We start from the raw sequence: 16,325 nt of genomic DNA on the forward strand, positions 1-16,325 counted from the left end.
GCAGTGCCCTCTTTTTCTGTCTTAGATTAAAATGTTTTTGAAGTATGTCACAGCTTTTTGGTAGCAGCTTTCACACTTTCCCCCCACACCTGACATTCAGCTGAACTCTCATTTTTTAGTCAGCCGCCCTGGTTGACACAGGGTTCGTTGTTAAAATGTGACAACAAAAGCAAATGGAAAGCCCCAAGCAAGAAACCTGGTATGAGATGCTAGCAGACATTTGTGAGCACCAACATGAAAGCCAGAGGGAGGTTTGGATGTGTACCTGCACCCTGCGTGTGTGTCCTCCCTGTGCAGCCACCTCCAGTGCTGCAGCTGCTCTCCTTCCACCTGGTTGTGTAACATATCCATTCGGGGCTTTTGACAGGCATGACACTGGCTGCATCCAGCTTTGTCATCAATTCACAGAACCATGGAATTATTATAATGTAGGAGCTGCCAGTGCAAGATGTTTGTGCTGCCTGTATCCTGCAGCTGCTGGGGGGTGGCATGGCCTGACCAGGGCAGGGTGAAGCCTGCCAGCTGGGAGTCTGAGAGGTGGAGGTTCCAGCCCTTCTCACACTGTGCCCTCCTCACCTGGCAAGCACAGTGTTGGTGTTGTCCAGCCTTGGCTCCAGAGAAAGGACAGGCAGAGTGCATCCTATGCTATGAAGGTTAAATTGCACATACTCGAAAGCTGGCGGATGTGGTGAGAGGTTTTTGCAGCAAGATAAAAGTAAGCCAGGCAAGGCCTGCACTGCCTGGATAGTTATGGTCTGCCTTCCAGGCAGTGGTGGAACAATCAGTACCTTGTTGGCAAGTGCTCGGATCCCCCTTGTCTCCCAGAGGCTGCTGAGCCCACCAGAAATACCTGTATATCACTGAAATACCTGTATATCACTGAAATACCTGTATATCACTGAAACACATGTACATCACTGAAATACCTGTACAACACTGAAATACCTGTGTATCACTGAAACACCTGTATATCACTGAAACACCTGTATATCACTGAAACACCTGTGTATCACTGAAACACATGTACATCACTGAAATACCTGTACATCACTGAAATACCTGTACAACACTGAAACACCTGTACAACACTGAAACACCTGTACAACACTGAAATACTTGTATATAACTGAAACACCTGTGTATCACTGAAACACCTGTAGATCACTGAAACACCTGTACATCACTGCTGCCTCCTCACCTCTAAATTCTCTTGCCTCTTCTCTGCATGGGCGGGAGAGCTTGGCCAGGTGGGTCATGAATTGTGAGGAGACACTTTCCACTAAATCATCCTGAAAGCTGCAGATGGCAAAAGCAAAAGACAGTGAATAAACAGAAGAGTAGAAACCAGTTTTCTAGCTGGGGAACTTGAGGGGCTTTCTTGGTCCTTGTGCTGCATTTCAGCCCCAGCACTCCTGGATCCCTGACTGCTCAGCCTGAATGGTGAAGAACAGAAATTTTGGAGGCTCTGCAGGGAGGAAGCTTGGCTGCCTCAGGCCAGGCGCTCATGGTGTGTGTCTCTGGGCTGCCAGAGGAAGAGGTGTCGCTGGAAGTTAGGTGGCTGAGCAGAGCGTGCTCGGAAGTGCTTTGTTTACAGGCTGTTTTGCATCTCCCCCACCCTTTTTGTCAGCGGTTGGTGGAGTAGAAGTGGTTTTTTTCTTGCCCATCTTAAACAGCAGTTTGGTTTGTGCAGAGCTTTCGCATCTGAGGAGCTCTCATCCATGCTGGTGAGACCAGAGGTATAGAAAAAACACACTGGCAATCAGGTGATCTCTCAAATCACCGTGCTCTCACCCCACAGATCCTGTACTGGGAGCGAATATTAAAGATCTCTTAGCTTTACTGGGGAACAATCCATCAGGCCACAGAGGTGCGGATGTCATTCAGCAATGCAGGAGAGTCATTAGCAGCAGCAGGGCTGGGGAAGCAGGGTGTGACCCTTGGGCTGAGCCAGCAGCAGATAATCCATCTCTGCATGCACTGCACCCCTCGTCGCTGCTTTGATCTGTTCAAAGAAAATGCAAGTGTAGAAAAGGGGAGATGAACCAACCTCCTCAGGAGGTCTTTGCAGCCAGAGCCTCTCTTCCTTTCCCTCCCCAATGTATAGTAAGCAAAGGAAAGGTTCTGCTTTCAGATTTTGGTGATTACAGAGCCCCATTTCAGTGTGAATCTCTGGAAGCATGCTGAGAAGCCTGCATCCCCTGGGAAGCTGGCAGGGTTTTGCTGCTGTCCTCTGCACTGAACAGCCACTGCCCAGGTGGAGGGAGGGCTCTGCTCAACCATTGTCTGCATCAGGGGGTTCCTCCTCTTGGCACTGCCTTGAACAGGAGGAGACACAAAGGCAGGGCTGCGTGTGAGAATTGCAGGGATGTTTTTGTGGCAGCAGGGTTGGGCCCTGCACATGCAGGTGGACAGCAGCTGTCCTAGGGTGACTTTTTGATGCTTGTATCCCCAGTCATTTGTCCTGTTTAGGCTGGATACTAAGTTCTGCATCTTTAAGACTGGTTCTGAAAGTGAAGGGGAATAAAAAAAGCATGCAGCTTGTTTTCAGAAACTGCACTTGCTGCTCTGCATTCCTTCTCACAGACTGTTGTCTGCAGCACAGACAGAAAGAAAGAACCCTCCTCTGCTTTTTAGTTAGGTTTTTTTTAGTTAACTGAAGCAGAGAAATTCCCCAGACTGACTTTTCTTTTTCTTGAAACTGATCAGCCTGCTCTGGACTGCAAACCCAGAAGAACATAGGGAGCTCACGCCTGTGGCCCACCGGGCCTGGGACACTGCATTTCCAGCACAGAAGGGACTGATAAGAGACAGAGTGAGCTGAGTTACACCTCACCAAAAAAACTCTCTGAATGTGCCATCTCTTCAAAACAATGAGAAATTTTATTGTGTAATTTTTTTTCATACTTGAGAATGCTTTCCTGGTGAAATAAGCAGGTTTTTCCACTTTTCTCCAAAGAAATATTTTCCTGAACCAGCTGGGAAAAGAACCACTTAAATCTGCTTTCTAGAAAAACCCCATTGGAAGTTTCATCCCAAATTTGCCCTAAACCAAAGCAAATCCACCGGCTCAGCCTGGGGTTAGGAGGTGTGAGTGGAGGTGCGTGCACGGTACAGCCCAGCTCAGGGTGTGTGGTCTGAAGCTGCTGAGTAGTTTCAACAACTTTTTAGGTGTTTGTGGTAAAATTACCACAGGGTGGGACACTCTGCTCTGCCTTAAAAAATCCCAGTCCCAGTTAGAGCTCGTACCCACTGCCCCTGGCTTGGACAACCGGGAGCTGTCCCTCCTGGACAGGCAGCACAGCAGGTCCTCTACAACCCCATCTCCCCCCTTTTCCACCTAACTCATTAAGAAACTGAATTCCATGCTAGAGACACAAGTTTATTTAGGTTGATTTCTTTGGAACAGCTTTGCTACCACTTTAGACAGTCCTTTACATTATAAGATTGAATAGAATCCTAATACAGAGTCCTTGTTCCCACTGCCCTGCACCAACTCTTTTATTTCATTTTAATGCCATTTGACTCAAACATTTTGACTCACACAAGTTTTTCCCCAGTGCAAGCAATTGCAATTTCTTCTGACCTTGTGTTGTAATGACGACCATTTGTTGCTGTCACATTGCTGTAAAGTTCTTTAAAGCAAGCTAAATATGCCTGTTATGGGATTGGGCATTATTGGCAACTAAAACCCAGTAAGACTGTGACTTGCAGAAACACCATCCTTTCTTTTTCCGCATGCTTTCACTCTGATTTTTTAAAAATTTGTTGACGTTTGGAATAGCCCGTTTCTTTGTCACAGCTGCACAAACACTGATCCAAGGTGGGGATGAGAGACAAAACCCAATCCTTTACCAGTGCCTGTGTTTCTTTTGGGTTTCATGGGAAAATGAAGGATGGGGGTTTTTGGCAGGGGAAATCTACCATTTTACACAAATTTGCGTTAAGGCAGAGAATTGTCAGCGGCAATCTAGATCATTAGATCAGAACCTGGACTGCTGTGGTTGTCTGATTCAGAGCTGAATCATGTATCTGAATGTTTCCCATTAGCAGAATGTCCCTCCATCCCACTTGTATAAAAAGCAAATGTGAAACCCTGCTTGTGAGCCCCAGTTGAACACAGCAAATGCAAAATGCGTGCTGTATGTGTTCTGTGTTAATGTGCTACATGTGGGAGCTGAATTTCAGCTTCTTCACTGGCCTCAGATTTAGACTTTGCTAGCTTGGAAGATGCTTCCTTAAATTCCTTGTTGACAAAGTAGTAACAAATGGCATCCAGGCAGCAGTTTGTGTTGGCGAGGATGGAGGCGAAGTGAACGAAGTTGTTGATGCTCTGTATTGCCGAGCAGTCGGAGCTGATGGAGTCCAGGACAAAGCGGAGGAGATGCCCGAGATAAAGAGGTAAAAAGCAGATGATGAACACAGCCATGTTTGCAGACACAATGTAGACAGCTTTCCTGGTCAGCATTTCGTTGCAACAGCTGTCAATCTTCTTTCTCCTGAGCTCTGCAATGATTTGTATGGAGCAGTAACTCAAGATGAGCAGCGGTATGAAAAACCCTGTAATAATGGCACACAGCGTGATCACCGAGGGTGTCACAGAAGATTTTTCAAAGCAAAAATCATCCTCTCTTCGGTCCTCAAAGCTTTTAATAAGGGAAGTTTCACAGATGATGACTATCCAAAGGAATCCAGAGGCAAAAGCTGCCTTCAGCGGTGACCTGAGTGCCTTGGATCTCAGAGGGTACTTGATTGCAAGGTACCTGTCAGCAGCAATGAGGGTGATGATACCGATGCTCATATAGCGGTTTGTGAAATAGCCACCTTCCAGAACCAGGCACCACCCGTCCACCTTCAGGTGCTGGAACTGGGACAGAGTTTTGAACGGCAAGGTGAAGAGCAGCAAGCAGTCAGCCACAGCCAAGTTAACCATGTATACTCTGGTTTCTGTCCATTTGCCAAGTTTGCAACAGAACACCCACAGCGCCAACACGTTCAGCACGATGCCCAGAACCAAAACTGGGATGTAAACACACAGCTGGAAAACTGAAAATATTTCATAGGCTGTGATATTGCAGCTGCTGTGGTTCATTTTGGGAGTATCAAAACGTACAGTTCCTGCAAAAGCAAATTAAGCCTTTTACAAGGGACGTTCTGGGCTGAATCAGTGATTCATTCTAATTGAAAGAGTTCGGGGCTTTGCCAGCCATGAAAACCTGATGTAGGGTACCTAATGGGAAGAAGAGGGACAGGGACACAAGCCTGATCAGTTGTGAAGGAGAGAAAAACTTAGATTCTCCCTGGGCCCTGTGCGGGAAGACTGCTCCTGGAGGGTGGCAGGGAAAAGGGCTTGGGCCCCTGTTTTGGCGGATCAGGCAGCAGCAGATATCCTGCAGCAAGGAGTTATGTGAGCTAGTGCAAACATTTGATAGTGGGAAGGGGATCCCTGAACCCAGCTCTCATCCCTTCCCTTATAGCAGAGCTCAGTGGAAGCCAGCCAGTGACCTCACAGCTTAAAATGTCCCAGATGTGCAGCAGAAGGACAGATGTCCTTTCCCTCAGTCCTGAGATGTCTCTGCATCACTTCTCCTTAGTGACTCGAGCAATTATTAGTGTATCTCTTGTTAGTGTATCTCTCGCTGGTTTCAGCTGCCATCAAATTCTGTACTCAGAGGGCTGCACTGAGAATCTGAGTACTGCGTCTGCTCGCTGCCTTTCAAGGATTGTCAAAGCTGCTCTTTATCTCAGAAGCATTACAGCAAACTGCCACAATTCCAAGACAAAAGGAACTCACCTATGCCATGGCAGGAATGTGATATGGAAGAGGTGAGCTATGTTTGGTCTAGTGGGTGGTTTTGTCACCATGGATTTACGGGCAATATTGCTGTTTGCCCTCCAGCTTTGGAGGAGTTAATGCAGAAGCACATTCCAGGTGCAAATGTTCATGGACAGAAAAGACCCAGGATGTCTGACATGTCCTTGGGTTTTCCCTGCAGGGGGAACGTGGCTCCATGGAGGAAGGTTCATGGGTCTCAAAAGCATCCCCAGCGAGCAAACCGTAAGGCAGTGCTGCAGCATTTATGTGCATCTGTGGGTCTTGGTTAGCTTTGAAATTCCTGCAGCAGAGGAATCACGCCAAGAGACCTCTGAAGAGGTGAGGGAATGTGGTAGAGCAGATATCTGGAGCAGCTCTGTCCTCTGGACATGAGAAATGCGTTACGAGCCCATAAGGTATAAGGGAAGATCATGACAGGGAGACCTAGAAAAGATCTAGCAAAGGCTGAGACAGCCCTCAAGCACCCAAAAATGTGTCAGATGTGGTCAGTAGCAAAATGAACATTTGAAAATATATTGGCTCCAGCCCTCTCTTTCTCCATCTCTCTTTTGGTGTCCCACCACTGCTAGGGAAAGGCAAAGCCTTGCAGAGTGCAAATAACCGTGTCAGTAAACAGCCAGGAGAAATTACCTGTTCTCTTGCTGTCCTTGGAGAGAGTGAGTTCCTCCAGTTCCTCCAGTTCCTCCTTCCTGTGGAGTGCTGTGCAGGCACGACGAGCAGTGCTCCTTGCACATGACCAGTGAGGTGTCCTCTGATCACAATTTCTGGTGGCTGTGAGAGCAGCAACGCCGGCCAAGAAAGCACCCGCACTCCTCCTGAACAAAGGGCAGAGCTTCCTCTGTCATCACCATTGGTGTGGCTTGTACCACCTCCTGCTGACTGAGGAGCCTGCAGTAGGTGAAAGGCTTGTCCGCCCTGCATCCCTGCAGCAGTTCCTCGGGAAGTGGAATAGCTTTGGCTTTTTCCTTTGCTTTACCTTCCATTGCCTGATGTCTCACTGGGCCTGTTGACCCTCCTCGCCTGACAGGCTGTGCTTGGAGGGGACCCATCGCCCTGGAATGTCCTGAGGTCTTCTCTCTGCCTTCCAGAATGCCACCCCTGCTGGGATTGGAGCAGGAGTGGCTTCTGTTGTCACACTGCCTGAGCCCTGGGACAGAACAGCCCCAACAGTGCTGCAGCTGTTAGAGAGGTGAGGGCAGTGGTTTGCAGGCAGTTTTGTGATTATTATAAAGTGTTTCACTCTGAATCATAGTAGTTCTCTTGTCTTCCATAGCTCTTCTCAGCCAGCAGTTCCGAGAAAACGTGGCACTGTGACCCTGTGACCTGCTGGCTCTGTGACTGCTTGGTGGTTGCAGGTGCCTGCATCCCAGGGCTGCTCTTGGGCTCCCCATGACAGCCTATTTACCAGAAAAGCTCAGACAAGTTGATCAATGAGCTTAAAGGTGCTGATATTAGCGCCTTGAATTGCTGTCTTGGGCAAACATTTTTCCCCTTTCCACTTTGCTCTAAGGTCACCTTAGAGCAGCTTCTGGAGTATTTCTGCATTGTCTGTCTGCACGTCACAAGCCAGCCCTTGAAAATAATTCCATGCCAGTGTACAGTCAGAATATATTACAAACTTCTAAATTTCCAGGGACTGCTTTTGCCTTTGTTGGGCCTGCTCTTGGTGGATGCTTACAAGTAGTTACTGACATGTTAGTGTGCCCAGCTCATTGATCCCCAACCAACAACATTTTTATGTCATGGTCCTTGTTGGTACTTTAGTCTTCAAAGTCATCCAGCTTTTGGACTGTGATAGTTTCATCACTGTATAGAAAACTTTGCACTCAGGTGTTGTTCACAGCCTCCTCTTGTCTGTTTCCAGGAAATCACTAGTGGTATAAACCATGAGCACTGAAAGTCATGCCTGGAGGGGCTCAGCTCATGGAGCTTCTCCAGTGTGATGTTCCCATCCACAGCTTGGCGCTGTGGTTGCCAGACGTGGTCTCATCAGCCCAGTGAGGTCTCAAGACAGAGAGAAGACACGTCACTGGGCACAAAGCACCTGGCTGTGAGCAGCAGGTTCACCAGCACCTGTCAAAGCAAACTCAACACCAGCTACCAGCAGGCAAAGCTAGGATAAAGTGCTGTCTGCAGAGAACTTACATGGCTCCTGCTGAGGCTCTTGGGTCTGTGCCCGATTCCTGGCCACGGCAGCATCAGGATCCCCATCCTCTTCTCTGCACCTTGTCTCCCCATCAGCCACCATCGTCTGCAGCTGCTCACAGTCCCCTCCTTCCACGCAGTCACAGGTTTTATCACCCCTGCCATGGACCACTGACGCTCACTTGGTATTTCCCCTGCCTCTGCAGCTCCCGGCCTGTCTCAGTCCTGTGAGTGCTGTCCCCGTGTGGCGCAGTGGAGGTGACACTTGTGCTGTGTCCGTGCTGGCAGCTGTCGGGCAGGGTATTCCAGGGCCCAGCAGCACTGCAGAGCACTGGTGACTGTCCCTGCAGAACCTTGCACTGACACCAGCATCCATCACATTGTGCCTGGAAAAGTGATTTTCTTAATGAAAGTAGCCAGTGGGACAAAATATTCCTGCAAGGTAAAGAACCACTGGTATGGCCTGCTGTCAGACAGATTGATGGGCTCCAGCCTCCTTGCCCTGCCAGGGAAAATCTCCCTTTCCCCTGCATCCCTGTGTCCTGCTGGCTGCTGGAATGTCGGAGTGGGGCAGAGCCTCTGGCAGGATGGGAGGGGTGCTGGTACCGTCTCCACGCACGGAGAGGGACACAGGGCTCTGGGCTGCCCTGCAGTGCCTCTGCCCCGCAGGGTTTCTTTCCTGCTTTTCTCACGGCCAGAAGGGATGGTGCAACAGCAGATCTTGACCAAAAGAGAACTGTAGGGTTGAGAGCAAAACGCATCAGTCTTATTTTTAGCACATCAAATGGCAGGTTGAGGCTAAGTGCAGCAACCCCACACAATGACCAGCCCCGGCTGTTGGGGTTGTTTCCCCTTTTCCCTTCCCCAGCACCACACAGAATTGCCTGTGGCAGGAAATGCTGTTGGGGCTCCTGTGCTGCAACCCTCCCCACGCTCCTGCAGTGATGCCTTTTGGGGCTACCTAAAACCAGAGGCCAGACAAAATTAAGGGAATAAAGTATTTATTGAAGGGCCTTCAGCTACATTTCAGGCAGATGAAGCTCCCCCCAGGGGCTGCACCCAAAAATGGATGATGGGTCACGGGTTTTCACACTCTTGTAAGTTTGGTCCATTTGCATATTGGGGGTTCATCTTCCAAGTACAGCTTCAGGTAATGAAGCCATGCACCCCAAGTCTGCTCCCCCCAACTCACTTTTTTTTATATTTCTCATGGCCTGGGGCAGTGAGGTGTCCTTGATTGCCAGGCCTGGAGAGGAATTGTGCCTGACCAAAATGTGAAGGCAGAGCTCACACTATACATGGAGTTTAGAGTTATACACTGAAGAACTTCAGGATCACAAATACATGAAAAACACAAAAGCTAAAGTTCTAAGGCATCATCAGCACCAGGGACCAGCTGAGTATCTGTGCCCACACACTGGGCAGGGCATGGAAAAGCCTGTTTCCCAAGAGCCTGATGCTGCTTCAGGGCTTGTGGAGTTCCCTGGAGGCTGCCAGGCTGCACTCACCCCTGGAACAGCTGTGCTGTGCCTAGGAAACAAAATCAGAGATGCCTCCAGCACCTGAAAGCAGCACCCAGCCCACAGCTCCACAGTAGGCTGCCCAAATGCCACCAAACATCAAAATACTGTCTAATGCCAGCCCTGCCCTCCATGCATAGGAGGGCCAAAAATGCTTTATCCGATGGCTACTCACTCACTCACATAAAAGCAAGATTCTGAACCTTCTGTTGTTTGTTGTTTGTTTTTTTATTCTCACAAGCCTGAAGTGGAAACCATTATTAGCATTTTTTTTTTTTTCTTTTAAGGGACAGGAAGGTTATATCTTGCAGAAATGCTGGTAAAATGCAGCGGTTCAGCCTTGCTGTTTGGGGCAGCTGATGTACTCTGGCAGCTGTGGCTGGTCCCCACTACCATTTCCCAGACTCTTGGGCTAGGAAATGGAAAAGATTTGGGGTTAAGAGTGTCACCATCCTCCTGGATTGCTATTGCAGAGCTGGATGGTGGCCAGCAGTTTGTTGTGGCCCAGGATCTGATAACTCATCTGTTCCATTTACTCAGGGAGCTGAGGCTTTGTTCAGACTGAAGGAGGATGCCAGAAACCCATCCTAAACTTGACATATAAACCAGATAATAATTTTTGTCCAAGGCAGAATATATATCTTCAGATAATCACAAAGTTCCTTGCTCATCTTTGGGTTTCACTGTTAAATACCCTGCTGTAAGGTAGATCTTATACCTCGGTAGCAAAGGCTTTTCTCCCAATCTCCAGTAGAGGTTTAGCATTAAGAGTAGAGGACTCTGATGTATAATGGTAATAAATTAATATTTATTTACAGATATGTTACTCTGACACATCTTTATTTTCACTTGCAAAAATATGGATTTTTTTCTGTTTTCATCGCATTCAGTGGAAACAGCAAAAACATCTTAATGATGTCAGAGATTGTGAAGTCAACTAATTTCCCCTTTACAATGAGAAAAAGGAACACTTACGAGACCTATATGTGAGGCCACATGTATAAAAAGCATTGCTGTATTTCAGGGTAGATGACCTATTTGGAGCCCATTGGAAATTGAACAAATTCTCCATGTTAACTAGCAGAAAACAGCAGCATGACTGCAAAAATAAGCAAGTTGTTTGCTTTCTGTATTAACAGCAGGTGAACAGGTTGATATGAATCTTCATCTCTTTTTTTCAAAATAATAATAAAAAAATCATCATAATCTTTTTGGAGCAGGCACTCATTATAAGCAATGAGATGCAAGGTCTCAGAAGGGAATCCTAGGTCCAAAAATGTTTTTGAAGGCCCTCTGTGCTGTCCCTGAAGTAGCAGTGTTTTTCCTTGCTGAACACCACTTGTCTGGATTGTAAGAGATGTCTGTCAAGAAGCCTCTTGCTTTCTGAGGGTAGTTAATTGCAGCATATTTGTTGATGGGGGACAGCACTCACACACCTCCTTAAGCAATAGATGGTTGATAAGATCGGGCACTATTTGTCTCCCATATCTTTTCCTGTCTTTGAAAAGATCATTTGGAAGGCAGAATGAGGACTGAACGGTGTGCAGTGGTTAAACTGGTCACATACACACACAGGCTACTTGCTCTGCTTGCAGTGAAATACCAGTAATGCCAGAACATTAGAAAATACACCAGTGAAGAAAACGGGGACATGAGTTATCAGCTGAATGACCTGAGTAGTTTCATCTGTTTTTACGGCGCCGTTGCTCACTGTAGCTTCTGCTGTATTGTCTGCCCAAGAATTGACACAAAGCAGGTGGATCTAATGCTTGGATACGGGACACTTTCCGTGCTGGGAACAGTCCTTTGCGTGTTTATTTCACCAAGGTCTAGTCAGCGGTTTCAGACTGTGGTCTGAACCAGTGTCACTACTGCGTGGTGACAGACTTGTGGGGAACTATATGTCAGTTGTCACTAAGGAAGTTAACTGCCTCTAAGTTTACATCAGCAGAATATAAGCTTTCAGTCCCAGGAGGAAATTTTTTAGAGGTTTACAAGTCAGAAGACACTGAAAGTGAAGGACCATGAAGCCAACCAAGACAAGCTGTCAGCAGGAGGTGCCTGGAGCTGTGATGAAACGATACAAGACAGTAGTCAGAGCTGGAGTCAAGTCACTGAGGACAGCAGGACAAAATTCAAATCAACATCAGACCCTTTGGAGGGGTTTGCCCTTTTTTGTCCATATGCCTATGCCTACAATGATTGCAAACGCTGTATGTGGTTCCATTGCCTGTGCCTCAAAACCTGAGCAGCTTTGTGGCACTCAACACCTTCCGTGCGCTACACCTTGTTCATACCATCACTTGATCCGTGGGTGGCTGTGACTCCTCGCTTTGGTTCATCTTGGACCTGATAAATACACACTTGGGGAACATGGAAGAAAATTCTGGAAATTCCTTGGCTGCAAAATAATAGCAAAATGCATCCAGACAGCAGTTACAATTTGCTAAGCATGCAGAGACCTGAATATAGGTTTTAACTCCCGGCATCAGAGAATGAGCTCCAGCACCTTCCACTGCAAACCGCAAGAGCAGTGAGATGTGGAAAGGTAAGAAACAGATGGCAAACACACACAAATTCACAGAAACTATCTTCACGGCCTTCTGGAATAATTTTGTCTCATGAGGGCCTGTGGCCATCTTCTTTTTTAGACATCTGATGACTTGTACTGAGCAAAACATCACAATCCCTAAGGGAATAAAATACCCACAGATGCTGTAGAATAAAGAGGAATACCTAGATAGAAGAGATTGTTTCTGAAAGCAAAAACCTTCCTGGCCACTGTGACGTGTGCGATGCCAACTGGAACAAATTATCACTGCTATCCAAAGAAAGCCACAGACAGAAGCCGATTTCAGTGGGGATCGAAGGACCTTTGCTTTTAGAGGGAACTTGATTGCTATGTATCGATCAATCGCAATCAGGGTGATGATAAAGACGCTCATAGGCATGTTTGTAAAATAGATGTTTTGTATGGCTAGACACAGCTGGTCTATGGGATGTTTGTACTTGGTAAAATACAGCAGGAAAGGTAGGGTGAAGAGCAGGGAAGTGTCTGCCACGATGAGGTTGATCATGTACACCTTGGTCTCAGTCCACCTCTTGATTTTGCAGCAGAAGACCCAGAAGGCAATTGCATTCAGTGGGATGCCCAGAGCGAGCACTGGGGTGTACACAACCAGCTGAAGCACCACAATGCTACCACGTGCATCTCTCTCAGTGCAGTTCTCCATGTTGGGCTGTCTCTGCAAGGAAAGAGTGCAGGCATGAGACTGAGCTCACTGGCAGTGTCCTGCAGCTGTGCCCCCCTCTCATGGCCTTGCAGCTCCTTGTATCCCTGCTCATGTGGGCAGCCTCAAAAACCTGAACTGGTTTTTGTTCAGTCCACAAAACTACCGAGACTGCTCTCTCTTGCTGCTGGTGCACAGTTAAGCCTGCCTCACCATCCCTCCAGTCCTGGTATGAACAGTCTGGGTCACAGCAAAGCAGAATAATATTTTTTGTTGTTACCTTTGCTCTGCTGCAGTTGTCAGAGCCACTGGCTTTAGGACAGCCCACACCACCAGAGCTGGGCAGCATTCCCCCTTTGCCCTGGGCAGCATTCCCCATTTTTCCTGGGCAGCACTCCCTGTTTGCCCTGGGCAGTATTCCCCATTTGCCCTCCACGGCCCTTGGTTTGCTGCTGAAGCCACCCCATGGGTTTGCTCTGGGTCTTGCCAGACCTGAGAACATCCTCAGGGCTTGAGCCCTTCCAGCCCAGTGGCTTTGCTCCCAGGGGCAGCGGGAATGCTGCTGCGGGCTGCTGGGTGGGTGGGTGCCTGCTGTGGGCAGGATTTGTGCCCCCAAACACAAATCCATTCCTCTGGTGGGGAGGAACAGCTCAGCAGGGGTACCAGCAGCCCTAGCAGATAACGGGCCTCCAGAGAAAGGAGGCAAAGTAAGTAAATGAGCACATGTGTCTGATCTCAGCCTTCAAAGGTAGGAAGCAAAAATTTTGCTAGGGCAGAAAACATGAATCTGAGAACTTATCTCCTGCTCTTCCTTTAAATATCTCAGGGCATTTGCCACCAGCAAAGAAGATGAATCAGACTTTGTCTGCAGCTCATATAGGAAGTGTTTGCAATGAGCCAGGCACAGAAAGTGCCCAGATTCCCACAATCTCTTACCAATTCATTGCCTTATAAGCCAGCAGCTTCTAAACATCAACATGCAAATTGTAGTGAAAACAGATGATTGCATTAACTAAGTGAACTGTTTCTAGTGTCCCAAGACTGGGAGACAGATCTGGCAGCCCCAGAGGAAAGCACAACACCTGCCCTAGCACCAGAACTGGTACGGCAGTACTGAACCCCAGGCGTACAGTCATTTTTAGGGTGGAATTCAAGGAGGAGCTAACATACAGCCAGTGTCCTAGTGCTCTTGGGCTTTCAGCCTCATAGGTTTTGGCCCCTCTGTGGTTTCAGCTGTTCCCTGGCAGCCTGTTGTGGTCACCTTGCAGTGAAAAAGCCACTCTGCCTGCGTATCAGCGGTCTGAGGAACAGCTGAGCCCCCTGGGCTGGACATGCCAGCCGCACCGAGCCCCCACGCAAGCACAGAGCTGGTGGCAGCTCCAAGGCCGTGTGCCTGGGCCAGCCGTCCCCACACCTGAGGGAGCAGGAATGGGACATGCGGCGAGGGGCAGAGACCCCCTGAGCGGGATGTGGCTGCCGAACAGAGGCAGAGCAGCGGTGGAAGCAGCAGGAAAGCCGGGCGGCGGCACTGGCTGCTGGCGAGCAGGGCGAGAAGCGCACCGTGAGGGGCCGGGCGGGCAGGCGGCGGGGCAGGGAAGAGCCTTTACCTGCTCCGCGTCAGGCGGGCTGGTCCGCACAGAGGCCGCGGCGTCTCGGCAGGGAAGGGGATCCGTGCTGGCCGGGCTGTCGGTGCTGTCCCGGGGCTGTCACAGCCCGGCAGTGCTGAACCCAGCAGTGAACTCGTGCGAACACCAGCTCTTCATTTATGCCCTGGCTTCCTCGGGCTGGAGCCTCTGGTGCCCTCTGTTGTCCCGCTGCCGGCGGCTGAAAGCTCCGCCGTCGGTCCTTCCGCTCGCCCGCCTCGCCTCACACAGCCCGGCGATTAAAATTTCATCTTTCCAGTCGTGGGAAAACAGTTTCTGAGATAAAACCCGTAATGGTTGCAAATTGCCCGTCTGGCAGCAGAAGGCTCCCCAGGGAGGCTGGGCAGCCCGTGCGGCGGGGGCGGAGGGAGGCCCGGGCGGGACAGGGACCTTCCCGCGGGGACAGTCACTGTGCCCCCGGGGACAGCGGGCCCAGGGACGCAGAGTGCCGCTGTCACCTGCACGGGGACAGATCGTATGGGCTGGCTCACCCTCTGCACAGCAGCCAGGAGCGTAACTCTGCCCATCAGCACCGCGGGGAAGCCAGGTCATGGCAGTCACTGCCACCAGTGTGGCACTGGGGTGCTGGGGCCTTTGGGAGCAGGGTTAGAAGCTGCCCAGTGGTGTTTCACAGACATTTGGACAGTTTTTGCTGCCCACTGGCTAGAGCAGTTGCAATCCCATCTCTGTGAGCCAGCTGACAGGAGCCAGACTGACTCCCTCAGGATTTGTCCCATTAATTCTTGTCTTTGGAGCTGTCATGGTTTGACACTGGCCAAATGCCAGGCACCCACGAGAGCTGCTCACTCGCCCTCCCCTGCCACAGCTGGGCAGAGGAGAGGAACGTTTAACAAAGGGTTCCTAAGCTGAAATATGGACTGGGAGAAAACACGCTAAAGGCAAAACAGGCTCATCTTAGAGATACAAAGTGAGTTTATTACTAACAAAATCAGAGGAGGAGAATAAGAAGTAAAGTAAGCCCTTAAAACACCTTTTCTTCTCCCAACCCCTCCCTCCTTCCCACTGACAGCACAGGGAGACAGGGCATGGGGGTTTTGGTCAGTTCATCACCGAGGTTTTCTGCTGCTGCTCTGGGAGAGGAGTCCCTGTGAGACCATGGGAGAGACAGTTCTCTGTGAACTTCTCCAGAGTTGGGTCCACTCTCGTGAGCAGCAGTTCTCCCAAAATTCCTGCTATGTGAGTCCCTCCCACGGGAGACAGTCCTCCCAAAACTGCTGCAGTGTGGGTCACTCATCCATGGGGTGCAGTCCTCCAAAGACAGGCTGCTCCAGCCTGGGAGCAGGACCCCCTCTCCACTGAATCTTCCACTGGATCACAGCCTCCTTCAGGCATCCGCCCACTCCAGCATGGGCACCTTCCTCATGGGCTGTGGGTGGATCTCTGCATCTCCCCTGGATCCCAGGGGCTGTGGGTGGATCTCTGCATCCCCTGTGGATTCTCATGGGCTGTAGGTGGATCTCTGTATCCCCCGTGGATCCCAGGGGCTGTGGGTGGATCTCTGCATCCCCTGTGGATCCCCAAGGCTGCAGGGGCACAGCTGTCTCACCATGCTCTCACCATGCTCTCACCATGGCTGCACAGGAATCTCAGCTCTGGTCCCTGGAGCACCTCCTGCCCCTCCTTCTCCACTGATCTTGGTGTCTCCACATTATTTCCCTCACATGTTCTCGCCTTCTTCTCTTCTCTGGCTAGAAAAAGCTGTGCCCCCCTTTATTTTGATATTCTTCTTAAGTCTGTTACCACAGAGGTGTTTCCAACCTCTCTCATTGGCCCAGCCTTGGCCAGCAGCACGTCCATCCTCAGAGCCCTCAGGGACTGGCTCTGCCAGACACAGTGGAAGCTTCCAGCAGCTTCTCACAGGAGCCACCTCAGTGGACCCCCTGCTACCAAAAACCAGGCTGAGCAAACCCAACACAGGAGCTCATGCTCTCAA

General features: G+C 49.6%; 2 protein-coding genes across 3 annotated transcripts; both read right to left on the minus strand.

Annotated features, from left to right (window-relative positions):
• Positions 1 to 3,067: 3,067 nt before the first annotated feature.
• LOC119704764 (G-protein coupled receptor 35-like) lies at positions 3,068 to 6,711 on the minus strand. 2 transcript variants are annotated; one of them, XM_038146443.1, is made up of 2 exons: positions 6,464 to 6,711; positions 3,068 to 5,227 (listed from the first exon to the last, which is right to left on the minus strand). In XM_038146443.1, the coding sequence occupies exon 2, from the start codon at positions 5,087 to 5,089 to the stop codon at positions 4,154 to 4,156; it is 936 nt and encodes a 311-aa protein (XP_038002371.1). In that variant the 5' UTR covers positions 5,090 to 5,227; positions 6,464 to 6,711; the 3' UTR covers positions 3,068 to 4,153. The 2 variants fall into 2 exon arrangements, with proteins under 2 accessions (XP_038002371.1, XP_038002370.1); XM_038146442.1 differs by having other exon boundaries at positions 3,068 to 5,115; positions 6,464 to 6,710.
• Positions 6,712 to 10,284: 3,573 nt separating this feature from the next.
• Positions 10,285 to 14,665, minus strand: LOC119704763 (G-protein coupled receptor 35-like). The gene is made up of 2 exons (XM_038146441.1): positions 14,336 to 14,665; positions 10,285 to 12,743 (listed from the first exon to the last, which is right to left on the minus strand). Exon 2 carries the CDS (start codon positions 12,729 to 12,731, stop codon positions 11,790 to 11,792), a length of 942 nt encoding a protein of 313 aa, XP_038002369.1. The 5' UTR covers positions 12,732 to 12,743; positions 14,336 to 14,665; the 3' UTR covers positions 10,285 to 11,789.
• Positions 14,666 to 16,325: the final 1,660 nt, after the last annotated feature.

The sequence above is a fragment of the Motacilla alba genome, chromosome 9 (genome assembly GCF_015832195.1).
Source record: "Motacilla alba alba isolate MOTALB_02 chromosome 9, Motacilla_alba_V1.0_pri, whole genome shotgun sequence".
Lineage (NCBI taxonomy): Eukaryota > Metazoa > Chordata > Aves > Passeriformes > Motacillidae > Motacilla > Motacilla alba.

Excerpts from the sequence above, each read along its gene's own strand:
- LOC119704764 (XM_038146443.1), bottom strand. The coding sequence starts at position 5,089 with ATGAACCACAGCAGCTGCAATATCACAGCCTATGAAATATTTTCAGTT.
- LOC119704763 (XM_038146441.1), bottom strand. The coding sequence starts at position 12,731 with ATGGAGAACTGCACTGAGAGAGATGCACGTGGTAGCATTGTGGTGCTT.